This window comes from Falco naumanni, chromosome 9 (assembly GCF_017639655.2).
Source record: "Falco naumanni isolate bFalNau1 chromosome 9, bFalNau1.pat, whole genome shotgun sequence".
Classification (NCBI taxonomy): Eukaryota; Metazoa; Chordata; class Aves; order Falconiformes; family Falconidae; genus Falco; species Falco naumanni.
This window is the reverse complement of record NC_054062.1, coordinates 18347956-18366477: the sequence shown is the minus strand read 5'-3', so window position 1 is coordinate 18366477 and position 18522 is coordinate 18347956. Positions and strand designations below refer to the sequence as shown.

General features: G+C 40.7%; 1 protein-coding gene across 16 annotated transcripts in view; it reads right to left on the bottom strand.

Moving 5' to 3' along the window:
* The window catches only part of ABLIM1 (actin binding LIM protein 1), a 206274-nt gene that overhangs the window by 67265 nt on the left and 120487 nt on the right, over positions 1 to 18522 (bottom strand). For all 16 annotated transcript variants that reach the window (XM_040605481.1, XM_040605476.1, XM_040605482.1 and 13 more), the window contains exons 5-6: positions 10605 to 10731; positions 9444 to 9537 (exon numbers count right to left, since the gene is read on the bottom strand). In XM_040605481.1, coding sequence (XP_040461415.1) covers positions 9444 to 9537; positions 10605 to 10731 — 221 coding nt within the window. The remainder of the gene's footprint in view (positions 1 to 9443; positions 9538 to 10604; positions 10732 to 18522) is intronic.

Genomic DNA, 18522 nt, shown 5'->3' with positions numbered 1-18522 from the left:
GAAATGTCATTATGTCATTTTGAATTATTTTGATCAGCTTGCTAGAGTTTTTCAGTAATATTAAGTGCAAGAAACACACTAGAGAACATTTAACTAAGAAAAGGTAGAAGCTGAAGATGCTGTGCTAGGAAATAGAGACCCTAATCAGCAACACGACTCACAAAAGCATTTTTTACAGATAAGCCATGTTTTTATAAGCACCTGCAAGATTTCACAAATCCCTTTGTGGCAATAAGGAAGCTTTTATTGGTTATTTTTTCAAATTACTTGTTACAACTTGCTTCTTATTCACCACCCCTACATCCTCTTAACATTCCTCCCCTTCCTATTGATGTTCAAATTGACTGAAGGATGGTTTCCAAACCACTGCTGAGAAGTTGACGCCTTGATTATGCTGCCACAGCAACTGAACTTCTGTTGGGGCTCTGTCAACTTCAGATACTCTTTTGTCAGCTTTATATTACAAGTCTTTCCCAACTACAGATACCCCTCTTGCCAAATTCAATCTTCTGATATGGGGGTGGAATCCCCAAAATGCTGCTAGAAAGGTTTTTACTTGAAGCAATTGATGTTATTTTTCTGGAAGTATAGTTATTCTAGATTTTCGACCATGCGCATAGTGTGGTGTTCTAGGCAATTACAGCAGCATATTTTTATCAGGGAAGGGTAGTCCAAATTAAGTTAAATCTACATTACTACTCTGCTACCTAGACAACCTTTCTGAACCATCTACCCATACCCTGAGTTATTATTAAACTTTTCACTTCCCCATTTTTATGCAAACAAACCCACATTAGGGGGGAAAAAAAAAATCAATATTCTACATTCACTGATAAAACATGTTTCTCAGCCAACAGTCAGTGAGACTGGAAACAAACTTTAACCTTATTTCTATGCAACAAATCTCCAGAAGTGATCAAAAGAGCCAACAAATTGTATCAAGAATGATTTGAGATAAAGAATTGCATTGTTCCTCCATACAACAGCAAGCAGTTGCAATCAGACAGCCCAAGCCCCATGCCATTCTCCTCTCTTACTGGCAGTTTAAAAACAAAAATGGGAGAGTTATCTGCCCTCCCTTTATCTAAACCACATAACTACACACAGCCTTTTAAAAAAATCCTTCTGGTGCACAGAACAACATTACAAGTACCCTGTTTTGATACCACTGGTAAGCTATTCAGTCACATCGCAAAGCTGCACCACCTTCCCCCTGCCAAAAGAAAGCCATGACCCCTCCAGTTCAGATCTAGTTTCACAGGAAGGGGCTTACCTTCTGCTAATCTTCAGTGTAAATCCATTCCCTCCTCAGCCTGGCGGGCAGACTCCCTGCACCTCCGTTCGGACTGGGAGCACTACCAGAAGCAATGTGCAGATGGCTTGTGTTCTCGCAGAAGCAGCTCACAGGGAAGTGCTGTAACTACACCCAGCCCCGAGTCTCACTCCTCCTCTGCTCGCACTCACACTGCTCTGCTCTCTCCTGCACACACCCACCAAAACACCAAATAATCCTCCCTGCACATCAAACCCACTCCAGCAGTAACTCAGCCAACCTATTCTGAAAAAGGGGGAAAAACACCAGCCCAGGCAGGGGCAGGACCATTTCTCATCACTTGTGTGTCACTATTTGATGTTGCTACAACTCAGAACGTTTTTCTCTTGGGGAGAGGTGTCTGTGGAATATGAGATTAGTGCTGTCTTTCTCTAGAATTTATTAAATATTATTTCCACAGCTATCAAAGAATTTATACAGCCTCTTGAGTGTTAGTCTAGTTTTGTCAGAAACAATTACACTGAGATTGTATTCTAGTCCAGTTCAGATAGATGCAGGCAGAGTGCTGGGGCCACCGCTCACACCGCTGCTACACGTATCCCTTTATCCTATTTGCACGTTCGGGGTGAGATCACGCTTCAGACACAGTCTATGAACATTGGATGAATTTACAGCGGGCCCTGTGCACTGACCACATCTGATGTCTCAACGGGTATTTTCCATAATCAAAAAGGCCCTGTGGTCTGCAGTATATACCTGTCTGACTACAAGGGCAAACGACCACAGCAGTGCTGCTGCTTTTTCTTACCATTTACCTGGGACATTCAGGCAACATGTTAATGTTTTCTCATTTACTGTAACAGCACTAAAATTAAACACACAAAGCAAATGACAGACCTAACAAAGCATGCACTAAGCTCCACTACTTCTCATCTGCTGTGTAGCCCTTCTCCCTGCATTTTTATGGTGTGTAAAGGTGACAGTGGTAACTGGGAGATACTGGTTGAGAGCAAAGTCTCTCCCAAGCCTGTAAGACGCCCAAACCAGCAGATGCCTAGTGCTATGAAAACAGAATGGTAATACATTGTTCAGGGATATTATTTTACCACAACTTTAATGACCACTTTTACCACCAAAACCAAACCCTTATGGATCCATCATACCACCAGTCTTTGTTCATTTCATTAATTGCTTCATTTATAAGCCTTTTAAAATTTTACAACACCTCAACCTGTATTACCAGTATAGGTTACATCATTAAAATCCAGTAAATGACACATTTTGTGATACTTGCTCCATAACTAGTATGAAAACAGCCTTACTAAATACTTCATTCAGCAGAATAATACATGTTAGTCCTTCATTTAACATTTCTGAATGGAATTGAAATCAATCTCATTTGTTTTAAGAGATTCTCTACATGGTTCCTCAACCTAGAAAGCACAAGACCAGATGCATGAAGGTACTGAAATACCAAACTAAACTCTGTACTGATCTTTGCAGAGAAGTGTGATGTTTTCACGTGAGCTATAAGCATAAATCTCCTTAAAATAAATTACTTAAACATGCAGGCTACTGAGTTTCCCTGAAAGTCAATCAACTGAAGCATCTGAACACTAATACACTTACATGAGCAAAGTTGCTTACATGGATGTTGGCAGAAGGCACATCCCTGAACAACATAAACAGGCATTGTTTGAATAAATAATTTACAATTCATATATGAAACAGCAATGTTGTTCTGTCATCTATTTGTTATTTATCTCAAACAGACACATTCACATCTAAAGAACCAGTAGAAACTTCTCTGAACCCCTCACAGCACAGGTTTCTAGATCTAGCTCTGAAAACAATACTTGGAGAAACTTACGGGTTCTTTGGGCTCACATTCTTTGCCTCTTAAATATGGATACAGTTTCCTTAGACAATCACAGCAGCTTTCGCTGTTTGCTTAGATTCCCCTCCTCCTGCCCCGCCTTATTGTTATTTATTTCTAACTTCAGAAGTCAAGGTGTCTCAGAATTGACTTCTTTCAGAGTCATGAATACTGGCACATTGAAGTAACACTATCTACAAGTACTAAACCTCCTTCACATTAAATGCTGCATCTTAAATTACTACTCCTCTTTAAAATCTGGCAAAGCTCACCATAAATTACAATATCAAAACCACATTTTAAACTTGACCTTGCAGGCTGAAGTCAAGGGAGCCTTCTGGTGCCCTGGCATTTCTCTTTTCAGGTCCATCTGTTAAAATGACGTTATGCCACTGCTTACAAGGTGGGGTGTAAGTTTCGATAGTGCACAGAAAACAAACACAGGGCAGGCAGCAGCCCATTAGAACAGGAACTTGAGTTATGCACAGCCAGGAGAAATCACACAATGGCTTTTTATTTGCAAATGAGTATTAAGCAAGTACCATTATGAAAATAAATGCGTAGAGTAGCAAAACGGTTGAGGGATTTGATAGCAGATATATACATCTTTATCTCTAGACTGTGAGATCAAGTCCTGTTCATATCAGCAAAAGCCAAAAAAAGTGAAAAACTTAAGACCTGGATCTTATTCTCAGGCTTTCTGTATGACTTCATGCAAAATCTCCACCTGTTTCTGCCTGATGTTGTCTTTCTGCAGAACTAAAAGAATACTACTTAGAAGTTCTGTAAAACACTTTAGATAAGCAAGGATGAAATATATAGATATTGGTGTGATCCACCATTCTCTGAAGTCAATGGAAAGCTTCTCATTGGAGAATAGTTACATTGTGTATGATAACCACATTAGACAAAAATTATGGAGGCTAGCATCTTTCAAATGGCTAAATATGTGCTGAATTTTACTTCGATTTCTGGAGTTACACATGTCTACATAGAAATTTACAGGATTAGGGTCAAATGGGCATCTTTCAATAGGCAAGCCTTGAAGCTATGAAAAAAATAGCTTAGTGAAAAGTCTATATGAAAAACCTCACTCTTACTATGCTGTTACTGCCCAATAAAAACGTTTTTCATCAGAGTTAATGGAAAATTAGTAATTTTTTATAAATAAAGATTCTTTTCTGCTGGAGAAACCCAAGGAAAAACACTCATCTCTATTGCCTTGACAACATTTCCTGAAATACTCAAGTATTAAAGTATCCAGTATGCTCAAGAAATCGCAATATCTTATTTCATATTGGATACTTAATCACACTTACTGTGTTAGCGTGCACTCATCTATCATCTGCGATTATTTGTCACAGAAAGTTATGTCTCAAATAATACATGAGAAATACCCGAGCCGACATAAATGCACGTGGTATTTTTCTTGCATATTTTCATGAGTATTGAAAGTTGTTAGATCTATGGCCTAGAAAAAAGAGCATTCTTCTGAGATATGCGAATATTGCACAATAAGTACTGCTTCTAGTAATGCATTTCTTAAACTCAGCAGAGGGATCACCTCTACGGAATAGCTGGAGGGAGTCCACCCTCTCAGGGCCTGAATCTTAAGGTTTAACTCAAACCTGGACTTTCTGACAGGCTTTACTGATGGTGCATACCAGGGGTGTGGCATAGCTACTTCTGAGACAAGGACTCTGAGGACCACACCAGGAGCGCCTGTCTCTCTCGCTGGCTACTCATTGTAGAGGACTGAAAGCCTGATTTTTCAGAGGTGCTGAGCCATATTAAGAGACAAAAATGACCAGGAGCTGCAAGCCTGCAATGATGCAAAGAATCTCAATTTCTATTTAAATTGTAAAAAAAAAACAACAAAAACAACCCAAAAACGTTTTACTAGGAAAAAAGATACCACCAGCCTCTGTGAACCCAAAGCTTGGCTTCACGCCTTCATCTCCCTTCAGTTTTTCTACAGACTGTCCCAGATGTAGTAAGAATAAGGAGAAAATAAAGCAGCACTACAGTGGCATGCTGTTAACGACTTCTGATTCATTAAAGGGAAGTGTTTGCAGACAATGTACTATATACTTCCCAGCAATCTCTTCCAATAATTTCTTTAGATGAATATGATGAAATAGTATACTCTGTTCTGACATAACAAATAATTTTATTGAAAAATAAAATGAAAAATACTGCTCAGTGTATTTACTACTACCATTTATTAACAAAGACAAAATACAGTGGTTTGTTTTCCCCCCCCCACAATGTTAGTAGGTATAACTCGGGCTGGTCAGTGATGCTATAACCTATACCTAGACAGTTCCTGTAATTCTGCTGCTTCACACCAAGAAGATGGTTTCCTTCCCAAGACATGCAGCAGGACAAGAGACAACCACATGATATACATCCTGAAAAATACCCAGATTTGCCAAGGAAATGTTGCCAAAAGAAACAAAGAGGGAAGACAATAATCCTCCCATGAGAATCTCAAGCTTCATCAGAATTAAAATTCCAGGTGCACTGAAAGGTTGCAGGTGATTTCCTGTACAGGATAAGGAGATTGTTAATTGTCCTGCCTCAAACAGTGCTGCAAGCCCTCCCTGAACTGTGGCATCCTGTTCTGTGGCTGCTTCTGATACCTCATCTCCGTTATTACCAGAGGATTTATGTTGTGCTCTGACCCCATCCTTAAGAGTACCTTTTCTGCCCAAAGCATACGTGCTGACACATGATTTTCTGATCCTAAGTTTTGACTTATTAGTTCCTTTAGTCTAATTTAGATGCATCAGTACTGCCCCTTTGAAACAGTGCGTCTCTGACAGTGTAAAAGGTTTCTAGGACAAGCCAAGAAACTAGTCCATGGTTCTGCTAAATTGCTCTGATTATTGAATGTTAGCTGCTCACCTGTATCTTCTAATATTTTGAAGCATCACTTAATGACAGAAACTGCTTGAATGTCTCCTCTGCATCTGCATTCCCAGGTGGTACCTACAGAACTCTATTCACAGACTATCCATGCCATCCAGAGGGAGCTTGACAGGTTTGAGTGGTGGGCCCAAGCAAATCTCAAAGTTCAACAAGGCCAAGTGCAATGTCTTGCACCTGGCTTGGGACAATCTCCAGTATCCATACAGGCTGGGTGGAGAATGGATTGAGAGCAGTCCTGAGAATAAGCACTTGTGGGCGGTACTAGTGGATGAAAAGCTCAATATGGCTCGACAATGTGCACTTACAGCACCAAAAGCCAACCAAATCCTGGGCTGCATCAAAAGAAACATGACCAACAGGTTAAGGGAGGTGATTCTTCCCCTCTACTCCACTCCTGCGAGTCCCCACCAGGACAGAGTACTGCATTCAGCTCTGCGGCTCCCAACATAAGAGGGACACGGACCTGCTGGAGCAAGTCCAGAGGAGGCCACAAAGATGATCAGAGGAATGGAGCTCCTCTCCTATGAAGACAGGCTGGGAGAGTTGGGGTTGTTCAGCTTGGAGAGGAGAAGGTTCTGGGAAGGCCTTACAGCAGCCTCCCAGTACCTAAAGGGGGCTACAGGAAAGCTGGAGAGGGACTTTTTACAAGGGCATGCAGTGATAGGACAAGGGGGAATGGCTTTAAACTGAGAGAGGACAGATTTAGATTAGGTATTAGGAAGAAACTCTTCACTATGAGTGTGATGAGACATTGGACAAGCTGCCCAGAGAAGCTGTGGGTGCCCCATCCCTGGCAGTGTTCAAGGCCAGGTTGGATGGGGCTTGGAGCAACCTGGTCTGGTGGCAGATGTCCCTGCCTGTGGCAGGGGGTTGGAACTAGATGATCTTTAAGGTCCCTTCCAACCCAAACCGTTCTGTGATTTGTTCTATAATTCTATTCAGACTGTCAATACATACTGTAATGCAGTTAAGCCAATCTCTGAATGGCCTCCCTGACGTCACAGTACACATTTTTACAGTGAAAGTTTCAGCCTTCAAGAATTGCACTGTATGTGTAATTCAACTTCTACAGGCTTTAGAGGAGTTTGGTCTTAGTTACATATTGAGAACTGCTGCTGCCCTCTACTGTATTATTATGAGTTATGCCTCTGATAATCAATGAGAGCCACAAATAGTCAAGCAAAATTTCTAGTCTCACCCAGAACTCAACATGCTTAATATTTCCATGTATTGATAAGATCATTCAAAAGGTCTGTTTCTAATTCATCAGCATATTCTGATTCTGCAGGGGCTAGGTGAAATGGAAAAATCTTTGGGTTTGTAATCTCATTTTGACTCTTAGAAGAGGTGGATTCTTGCAAGAGATTGGTCATATTTCATTGCTTCACCAAAACGTTGTCTCTTCTGATAATAAATAGCTACCAGGAGAGTAAGAAACCAACCCTGGGACCAAATTGCTGCATCAAGGTTCTGCCTGGGACACAATGTCTCTGATAATGTAAGCTAAAGTTCAGGTTATGATGGACACCTAAATCCTAGGTCAATCGACTGAATCTTTCCTTAGTCTCAGTTTATTCGGTTCTGAAAGGATACAGCTCATGATCCTCTCAGCAAGCTAGGTTTCTTTCTCACTGATGCTAGGAAGAGTAACATGAGTGTAAGCTTGCTATATTCACTTCCATCACACAGAAGGCTCCAAATAGGAATAGCTTATTTCTTCCCAGCTCTCCACAGGCTCCAATTACCTTCCCTTTTATAATTTTCATCTCCATGTCTCTGAACAGGCTGCATTGCTTGTATCATGTCATCTAAAATAAGTTTAGAATTATTTTATGCTTCCCAAACTCACTTCTCTCCTGCAGTGCTTACTGCACTGGAATGCAACTATGGTGTCACCAATACATAGTACTAAAATGAAAAACTCATCAGTAGATGGGAATAGATAAGCAGACGGTAGCAGACCACTAGATTAAAGCCAGAGACACAGCCTTCCTACTCAAAGAAAAACTCAGATTGTTCTAATTATCTATGCAGGCTTCCAAAGGAATTAGACACACATTGCAAAGGAGGCAGATTCAAGAACCTGGTTAATTAAAAAATTGTACTTCCTTCCAACAGATGCAGTGACAAATGCATGGCGTGTCCACATGCGTTCAGAGTCCCTCATTTGGTGGCTACCAGCCTGGTTAATATTCCAAATATTGGACTAGAGAAACCTCCAGAACTAGAACCACAAGCTTTTACCACTTCATGTCAAACCTGAAACTATTTATATGAGGGCTGACACAGTCTTAAACCCGTAGTAGATGCGACACAAATAGGAGAACCTGTAATACATGTTCACCAGCAAATCCCAGCTCCTTTTATTTCTGTAACACTTTCAGGTTTATTTTCTGTTATTCACTGAAAAATATAAAGTACATCCAGTTTCCTCTTCACAAAATACATTTGTAACTGAAATTCTTTGTGGTTCCCCATTTATTCCACAAACTTTATTATGTAAAGGCCTTTTTTTCAAGGAAAAGTAGGGTATTAAAAATCACTAAAGCTGGAGTCAAGCCATACACCCAGCTCCAGACCTGAGTTCAAAGCTTAGGTTCCTTCCATTGAACAGAATTTCCTACAGGGAAAAGAGAGAACAGTTTTGCTTCTCATATCTCAATGACAGCGTGACAAGGAAAGTCCTCTGCACTTTTGCCCCTTAAACATTTTGAAGATGACACAGAGGAATCCATGCATAGTTCAAAGATTCCAGCTCAAAGGAGACTCATCACAGCCACAGGAGAAGGAGACCAGTACTGACAACAAAAGATACAAGTCTAAAAAGATTTGGTCAGTTTCAATGAGAACACTGAGGACTCCAACTAAGAGTCAACAAAAGAAGTGGTTCAGATGGTTTCTACCTTCTCATTTCTGGACATGTAATTTACCTCTCCAGTACCTTCTGCCCTCTCACCTTCTCAGCCTCATTCAGATCATTTGGCCTCATTTAAAAAGAGAAATCTCTTGTCATAAGTTTTGGCAAACTTAGAGTTCCCACAGGTGATTCCAATACTCAAATTACTTCTAAAAGTATACCAAACCTGACACAGAACAAGCAGTGCAACAGACTCTGTACGTCACCATTACAAGAGAAACACAGAAACCACAGATCCATAGAAACTAGTGCAATTAATTCCCTATCACATACTTTTCCTGATGACTGCAAAGCTAAACCACTGAAAATATTTCTGAAAATTAGCAACTTTGCCTTAAAATCAGTAGAAAAAGCTTTCTGATGAGAATTCTTATATTCTCTGCGGTTACATGAGGACACAATGGGACATGGCCCAATTCTTACACTCTGTTTTACAAAACACCTACCTCTAGGACTTTCCCAGTAATGAACTGGTGACATGCTTCACATTTGACTCCAAAAAGAACTTGATAGTCCTTTTCACAATAAGGAGCACCATCTCTGAAAAAGAAAATTCACAAATTGCCTTTTAATAAACAGGTTACACCATGACCTACACTTTTGCCTTGCCTTCAGCCTCAAACTCCTACACACAGCAATAGGTAAATGGGAGAGAGTTCAAGGGAAATATTTTGTTGTAAAAAAAAAAAAATCCTATTCTCATTAGTGCCTCTTGGAATTATTCCTTAAAGTCCCATCAAGAACAGGCATCCGCTGAAGTAAATCTTATTCTTTAGAATATACTCTCTACACCTACAAGTGGTGCAATTTGCACTTCAGCAAAAAAAAAATGTTTGGTAGCCTACAAGAGTATAAGCAGCTACTTTTAAGTGTAAGTTACGTAGTTTTTTAGTACAAATAAGGAACATATAGTAAAAGTGGAAACACTAGTCAGCTTAGGAGTATTTCTCAGGCACCAACCTTTTCTTGAGAAATTACAGATGCTTTTTTTTATTAAATATTATATAGCCCTTAATGACAGGCTTCTGAAACAGTTTCCCTATTTTTTCACTGTGTTGTATGCTTGAGGAGGGGGAACAGAGACTGTATCTTCATTCCCTCTATTTCATCATTACACTACTTTTCCCCATTCTCCTCCTCTACACTTCATTCTGCTCAAAACCCTCTTCAACAGTTTCTTATAAAAGAGATGAGAAACATAGTGTCAGGTCAATTACATCATCATGCTTACTCTATCCCCTAGCAAAGGCAGGCAATGGACAGGTTCCTTCCTCCCCAACCCCTTCAAAATCTCATGTTGGAAAGCATAAAGGCACAAAGCTTTACCTGGCTAACACAGAAAACATGAGGAATTCAGCTAATCCTTTGTAGGAACATGGAGATATACCCTCTTCCATACTGGTATTAAATATAGACTACTATCATTAAATACCACCTTCCACTCACAATTTTCAGTTTCCTTTCCTTTCCTAACTCAGCTCTCATTTGGAACAAAGATTTTGGTGTATACAGAAAGGTGCTCAGAACTGGATTTTGAAAGGTGAATTTTGCTGCAAGCTCTTCTTCATTAGCAACAAGAGTGCAGAAGAGATGCAGAAGTTACTCACTTGCTGATGTATTCCCCGGTTAGGACCTTCCCACAGGCCTTGCACTTAAAGCATCCCAGGTGCCACTGCTTATCCAGAGCTAGCAATGCTTGTCCATTTTTTATGTCTCTTCCACAGCCAGCACAATCTGCAAATAAACAAACACACATGTTTGTTGTCAGTTACTTAGTTCATTAACCCTCACTAACCACACACTCATTGCAGTACTCTATAACGGAAGGAGAGAACTACGCAGCAATGCAAATGTATGTCTTCCTTCCCTCAAACACTTTCCAGGTCCTGTACAAAGGTTCAGTCTTCCTTATTACAGACATACTTAGTAGAAGAGGGAAAGTACCTCTTCTGGTTTTCACACTGTTTATGACTCAAAGACAAGCTCTGAACAAAATTCAGATTTTGTTAGGAACAAGCTACACAAACCATCACTGCAAAAAGTTCCTGTCTTCTAAAGCCATCGGTATTATTCCTCGCATTGCTTTGAGCACGATCTCGATAGCTGGCACGGAGCTGGCGCGGGCGGCCCGGGAGCGCCGGCGGGGTGCTGCGCGCCCCCGTTGGGTGGCAGCAAAGCCCGCTGTGTCCATCCCGTCCCATCCAGCCCTTCTCAGGGCGAGCCTAGGGCAGGGGTGACAGTATGCCAGCAGCGATGGCTGCAGGGCAGGGCAGGGCGTGCTGCCTTTCACCTGCAGGTGTGAGAAACTGCAGTTCTCACGCTAAGTGGCATAAGGATTCTCACGCAGGGATTTCAGTACTACCTTGGCAGTTGACACTCAATTTTCACTGTGATTCTGAAAGACTCTTTGATGGCAGAATGCAAAGCTGAAGCCAGGAGCACAGAATGCCCTCTGTCCCAGAGGATGCCACAACATCTTATGTCACATCAGAAATTTTTGGCTCAGCCCCAAGCTCCCATTCCTCTCCATTCAAACATAAAACACCCAAAGAGATTTCCTGGTAAGGGGCAGTTCAACACATGGCAAGATCTGAAGAGACTGATGTGGCAGCCAGCACTGAACTGCAAGGGTTGTGCTGCAGCTTCTGTGCCCAGCCTCGGGGGACAGAGACTGAGGGAAGGGAAGGCCTGGAAGACCAGTGAAGCAGAAAGGGAATGCCCATCAACTGAGGCACACATGAAAACCACAGAGGACACAGCCTAGAACAAAGGATTTTCCATATTTTATTACCCAAAACTCAGCGTTTCATTGGCAAATGTAACACCCTCTCCATATGCCCAGAACATCAACAAATAGCAACAAATGGAGCCCAATAAGAACAGAGCAATCTGAGCAGTTAGAGCCCAGGCACCAGGGAAAAGACCATCCTGGCTGCACTGCTCAAGCTGACTGACCAGGTACACCCTGAAAACCTCCATCTCCTCATGGGTTTACAGCCCAGGAAGCACCACACCTCACAAAAGGGCAAGTCCAAGTTTATTACCGCAACTGATACTGAGAGGAGTCACTCCTTTTGACACCAAAGGGCCTGACTTTTGTTTGCTGGATAATGAGCCTAGAGAGCCTCAGATACCTGCTGGGCATTCCTGCTATCCAGGTCACCATTTGCAGCATGTCCCTCATTCTGTCACTGTTTTTCTTCTCAAATCCCTTAAAAAAAAAGGGGGGGGGGGGGGGGGGGGGGAGGGGGCAGTATGGGGACTAAGCACATGGTGTCTTGTGATGAAATGCAAGCCACAAACTCTTGACATGACTTGGACTTGAAAAGCAACCCTGAGAAGTCCCAATATCAGGACTCTGCTCTAAAGGGCAAATGTTACAAATTGAAATCATGAAACGCCAAGGACTGACACGATGTAATAGGTCCCTCTGTTCTTCCATGGCACTCTGTAATGACAGCAAAGGCTGGAACAGGTCACCAAGGGAAGCTCTGGAATTTCCAGCACGAGGCTGTGCAGGGGACTAGCAATCAGACATCTGTCAGGATGGCTTTGGTACACTGATCTTACCTTTGGTTTTGGGAGGATACTGCATCATGTCTTGGGGTACCTTCCAGCTCATTTTTTCTTAGGCTAAATCTGAGACCATGTGATTTGCCTTCCAACTGCGACAACAAATGGGATCTTTCCTCCAGTCTCAGCGAGTGCTGAACTGCAGTTTTAAACAGCACCCATTTCTCAGCTTCCTAGCACTACTGCTTCTCCCTAGTGTGCCAGCTTCCACATTCCTGACCTGAGGTCCTGCCAAATAGGTTCCCTGTTACATTAATCCTTCCAAATACCTGCTCTATTTTCCATGCTTTTTGCAGCTTTATCCATGAAGCTTCCATAAGGCTTAGATTTCTCAGATATGGAATGAAGAAAGACATTTTTAAAGCACTTCATTTTGCTTCCAACTGAATTTCTGAAGCAGTGAAGAAAAGAAAAATTGCCTTACATAAAAGGTCTACTTAGTCCAGCATCTTTGTCTTTCCCGGTGTCAAAACCGGTTACATGGAGGAAGTAGGGATCTCTTAAGTATCTCTACCTGTTTAATTGCTTCTTCGTAAGCTAAAAGTAATATCGCCACACTTACTGTTGTGTTCATGTGCAATACAAGGGATTGATAACATGCTTTTACATTCTATAGCAACAATGATGTTTACTTAACTCTTTCTGGCTTCCTTGAAGTGTTTTGCATGACTACAATAAAATCCTTATTTCCATTCTGTTAGTATCACAGATACATTGAATGTCTAGAATCCAAGTAAACTAACGGTCCAGTACTGTCTTATAGGCTGAGATGGCTTTTAACTAAAGAAAAAAACAACAGTTGGGTATATACATGAAAAACTAGCAATTACCATTATCTCCTAAAATAGAAAGCAAGTAAGGCTGGGCTAGGCTAAGAAAAGACCATTTGTTCATCCAAATTCTACAAATAAAACCTATTTATGATCTCAGGCCTCCATGAGGCACATTAAAGCCTTTGGCTGAATGTCACCAACACTCAACATATACAGGCAGGATCTCAGTATCACACTAAGCACAGCCTGCAGCCGCCTATAACCTGTAACCAGCACATACTGCAAATAAAAGGGCTGTGAGGTAAGACTAGTGGTCCACAACCACATGCCAGAGCAGACTTGGACTAAAAAAATTCTGAAAACCCTTCCCAAAATTTTGTGCAATGGTACTCACAAGGTTCTCTCTGGCTTCATACCTGGGTCTAAGAGACTGCACTCCCTGACCTTTTTTGTGCTTTCTTTTTGTCATATAACCCAGATTCTTTCCTACTCCCTTTCCTTGTACATCCATGCACACAGCTGTGCCAAGATAACGAAAAGGAGGAGGAGGAGGAAAGCGTAGTATACTTGTTAAAATCCAGAATGAGCAGTACAGTTCCTATATGCATTTATGATCTAAAGAAAAGCATACCACAAAAAACACTATGTGGAATTACATTTAAGCTGAAGGAAGATTTTTAGATATTCCATGGCACTGATTCTCATAAGAAATGTGTGTGTTGCACCCATACTCAGAATCTTCAGCTGTATGACAGCCATCTCTCAATAAAAGCACTGCAGTATGACTTCAGTAGGGACCCACTCAGAAGAATGCTCTCCGGGAACATCAGGAAAATAATGTATTCCCCCAAAATCCATCCTAAGCAGGGAGAAAAAGATTGTATCAGAGAGCACCGGACATACAGTTACGCAAAGCATAGTGTAGCCTCCCTGGGCTGTCTGTGATGCCTCCACAAGCTATGTCCACTTGCTCAGACATGTATAAAAATTGATTTCACTCACTCTCATAACAGCATTAGCTGACAGCACCATTTTTTAGCCAAGCAAAGGCTTCTCATGTGATTCTCTGCCAGAGATGCTTAAGCATACCTGCTGTGTCTTTCACATACTCTGGCTTGGCCTGCTCAATTTGAAGATATACCCTAATACATTTAAGCTATAGGTCTGGGATAAAATAGTCCCGAACGGTGTCATATTTGATGTGTTCAGATACAAAAGCAAATGTCAATGCCACGACAAAAGGGCTGTGATTTGGAGTCAGCCCACCCAAAAGCATGGAAAAGTGGGGGGACAGGACAAAGGGAAGTACCATGGCACTATAATATTCTATATGATTAAGACCTCCACCCCCCACGCAGCCTAATTAAAAGATGTAGGCCAGAGTGAGCTGCTACCCATGACACCTTGCTTGTAAAGATAAGATGAGAAAATGTGTCTCCCTTTTTAGCATCTGCATCACCCCAGACATCCAAGAGTGAAACATACTGCACAGCAACTCATTAATTTAGCAACTGCCTAAATTAAGCTGTAGATTTTTTTCCTTTGCCTCCCTCCCCTCCTCTCAGCCAATTGCTGTGCAGCCTCCTCACAGCACAGGTGGACTTGGAGCAGATACAGCTGTATTAACCCTAAGCACACTGCACATGACTTTACCCCACTCCCATTTGGATTGCTTTGACAATTTTCTAGCAAATACATCTTTATCTCACATTCTCTGCTCACCCCACGTAACTTAGGAAAAGGAAATAATCTCTACCCTCTTTTGTCCTAACGAACATGGTTATGCAAAGTCATGTGCATGAGCATACCAACTCTAGTCCATGCAATGTTACCTCTATGAACAGAGCTAGTAGCAGTCTGACTTAACAATGCATGATTAAGTCACCAAAAAGTTCCTTACAATCCTGATGGCCATTGCCATGTCTAGATAAGGTCTGAAGCTGCCACAACCCCCACCAGTCACAGGAGTGATACTTTTATTACACTTCTTTTGTTACTGCTCCCCTCCCTATAAAACACAGATACATTATTTTTATAAAGACAACACAAGCAGGCTTCTCACCTGAAACAAGTAAGGGGTGTGTGGGGGGGAAGTTATATTGTTTGGAGTTTTTTTATTTTTTAGAAGAAATAAACAAGTTTTCATTGGACTTACACTGAAATATATTGTCAAGCATAGCTGGACCTAAAAAGCAAGTCATGAGGAACAGTGATTTGGAATTGAAGAAAGAGGCGAATATTATAACTGGATTCAAGGTCAAGAAATTTCTAATTATAAATAACTCTTAGCCACCTTGAAAAACAACTTGCATGCCAATAATTCTTCTGTGGCAATTTGAAGAATTGGGCATTTCTCATACAGTTAGGAAGGCCAGAGTTTTTCCTCAGTCCCCTTTAACCACAGATCACGCAATGCCTTTTAAAGCCTTGTTTTAATGTTTTGATGGTATTACACAGGCTTTTCCAGATCAAGATATTTCTGTCAAAGCTAAAAATACCAACTCACTTTGTCTGTTTACAGTATAATAAATGCTTTCAAATTTAAACCATAACCATTTGATCATTGAACCATTTGAGTTCTGGAAGTCAGAGAAGGACATATTGGAATTTCACATCCAGGATTTAGATCTCACTATGTAACTCAAGAAATCTGTTGCCAGAGCCTTTCCCCTTTGCCAATGCAAGTATGGGAAATGTTTGTCAGAACAAAACACACTATTGCCCTTTTGCTAAAGGCAAAACAAACCCATACAGGCAGCCTTGTACTCCTGAAATCTAACAATAAGAGGCTGAGTGCATACAATGGAGGGAAATACATTTCCCATGGGAAGTGGAGTATAGCTTTGACTGTTTATTATAAATGACAACTTGGTAAAAAAATTATATTTTCAAAAGAAATATTTAAAGAAAATAAAATTATTTAATAAAATATGGAAAGAAGTCACAGTGGCATGAACTGGCATTCTTTGCTTACAATGCAAGTCCCTGTTAACCATCTGTGAGTGCGTAACACTGACTTGCCTTTTTAAGAAACAGGTTAATATACATCTCGGATGTATCACTACTGTAAATAGCTCTTTCATCATCTGATGTAATTTAAAGTGCATTGGAAAGATGAATGCTCTTCATCAGCTCTAGTTAGTTAACACAACATTTTATCAAAGGAGTTTTATTTTTCCCCCTCTGTATTGATGTAAGCATTTGTGTTAGTCTTCTACACGGGAGAAGTAAACTGTATTTCCCTTCTTTCTACACCTCCTTCCCAAAGGAGGCCAAACCAATTGATATTTTAACCTCGTACTCCTGCAAATTCTCCCTGCAAGCAACATACCACCAAGTTAGTCTTCTGTAACATCAACCAAACCCTTTATACAGGGGTTTGAACTGAAAACCAAAGGTTGAATGAAACAGGAGGAAGAAGAAAGAGCAGATGTGCTACAAACTAAGGGAAGAGTTTTTAATTGTTCTGCAAAAGAAAGGTAAAGATGAATTTTCCCCCGCAGCTCAGCACCCCCAGAGTCCCAACTGTAAAACTACGCTGAAGGATAAACCACAGCCAGGTATACCTCAGCTGAGGCAAGTCTTTACCCTGTTCTTTCTTTTACCACACTTCAGTACCCTGATAGCTCCAGCTGAATACAAGTTCACAATTCCAACTCCTAGTACCCCAAGTGAACTGCTTAGTCAGCGAACGAGCTTCACTGTTTAATACCCAGCTCATGGATAGCACATTGTGTCTCTTCATCGGCAGACTATTTTGGGTAATTTTCAGTTGCTACTCTTGGAAAACAAGCAATTTCTACAGGATACAACCTCCAGCGAGGAATGAAACAGATGACAACTTTTAGGAAGGTTTTTATGCCCTGATAACCCGTGGCAAACTACGGTCTAGCTAACAACTAATTCACTTTTTACATTCTTTTTAAGTGAGATCTGATTCCTGACTTCCTACCTGGCAGCCTTTCTGAACATGACAATTCGCAAATACTCTTAGCTCTGAGGATCTCTCCCTATAGTTGTATTTTCCAAGCTAGTGATGCCTTCTCACGCAACAGCCTTTACTGAGCAATACCCTGCACTTCCCCCAGAACTTCCATTGGAATAACCTGTTGATTAGTACTTCTCTGGTAAAAGCTAAGGAGATGGGTATGTGTTGACTTCCAAGTTCAGGGTGGGGTTATGCTTATAGAAATAAGAACTGATACTTATTTAGTACATTTGTATAGTCTATTCACAATTGTTTCTGCCCAATTTATATGTATCACAGAAGTTATACAGCAGAATTGGCAAACTGGACTGAAAACACATTCCTGAAAACTATTAATTCTTGTGAAGGAACATTTTCTGATAGAAAACTCATAAATCAGTAACTTTCTGCTCTGCCACAACTATAGCCTCAGTACAGTTACTGCTTTGTCTCTACCACCCAAAAGTTACTCTGTAACACTGCTTTGTAAACTTCCAGAGAAGGATCGAAGGCAATTTATAAAGCAGCAGTGAAAAATAATTGTAAAATAAGAAATAGCTGAGTAAATGGAGGCTACTTGACCAATTCAGCCATTGTTATGAAACATAAGCAAGGACTAAAATTCATCCAAGAAAGCAATTCAAATTATGAAAACGCCTCAAAATTTGCAAACATTCTTCAAAAAAGTAAATCTTGGAGTAATCACAAAAATGGGCCAGTGTCATTGGAAGGATTTATCAGGGGAATAGCTGCATATTCTTAGGTGTAATCTAATGGCCTTGCCAGAAAGGAACTGTGCTTGGGTTTGCATAATTTCTCTAAATTTTGTATCATTTCACACATGCTGATTAGCTTATTTTATTCTTTAAAAGGGGGGCAGGGTAAAATTTTAGATTCTCTGTATGCTCAATATATTGTCACAAATGTAATTGCCCTGCAAGGTTATTACAATCATATTTAGGCTGAAGTCAGGTGAATTAAATACTGACATTTAAAAATAAAGGACTTGATTTAAAAATCAGAATTTAAAATTTTAATTAAATCAAAGTTAAAGATCCTAGTGAAAACACAAAGAAGAAACTTGCTTTCCTTTTCCTATATATGAACAAAATCGGGATGGTAAGATCTGCCACATTTAAAATCTTAAAGGACACAGTGATCCAAAGTAAATAGTTTTTTAAGCTACAGACCCTCGACAAATCAACAGTTCCA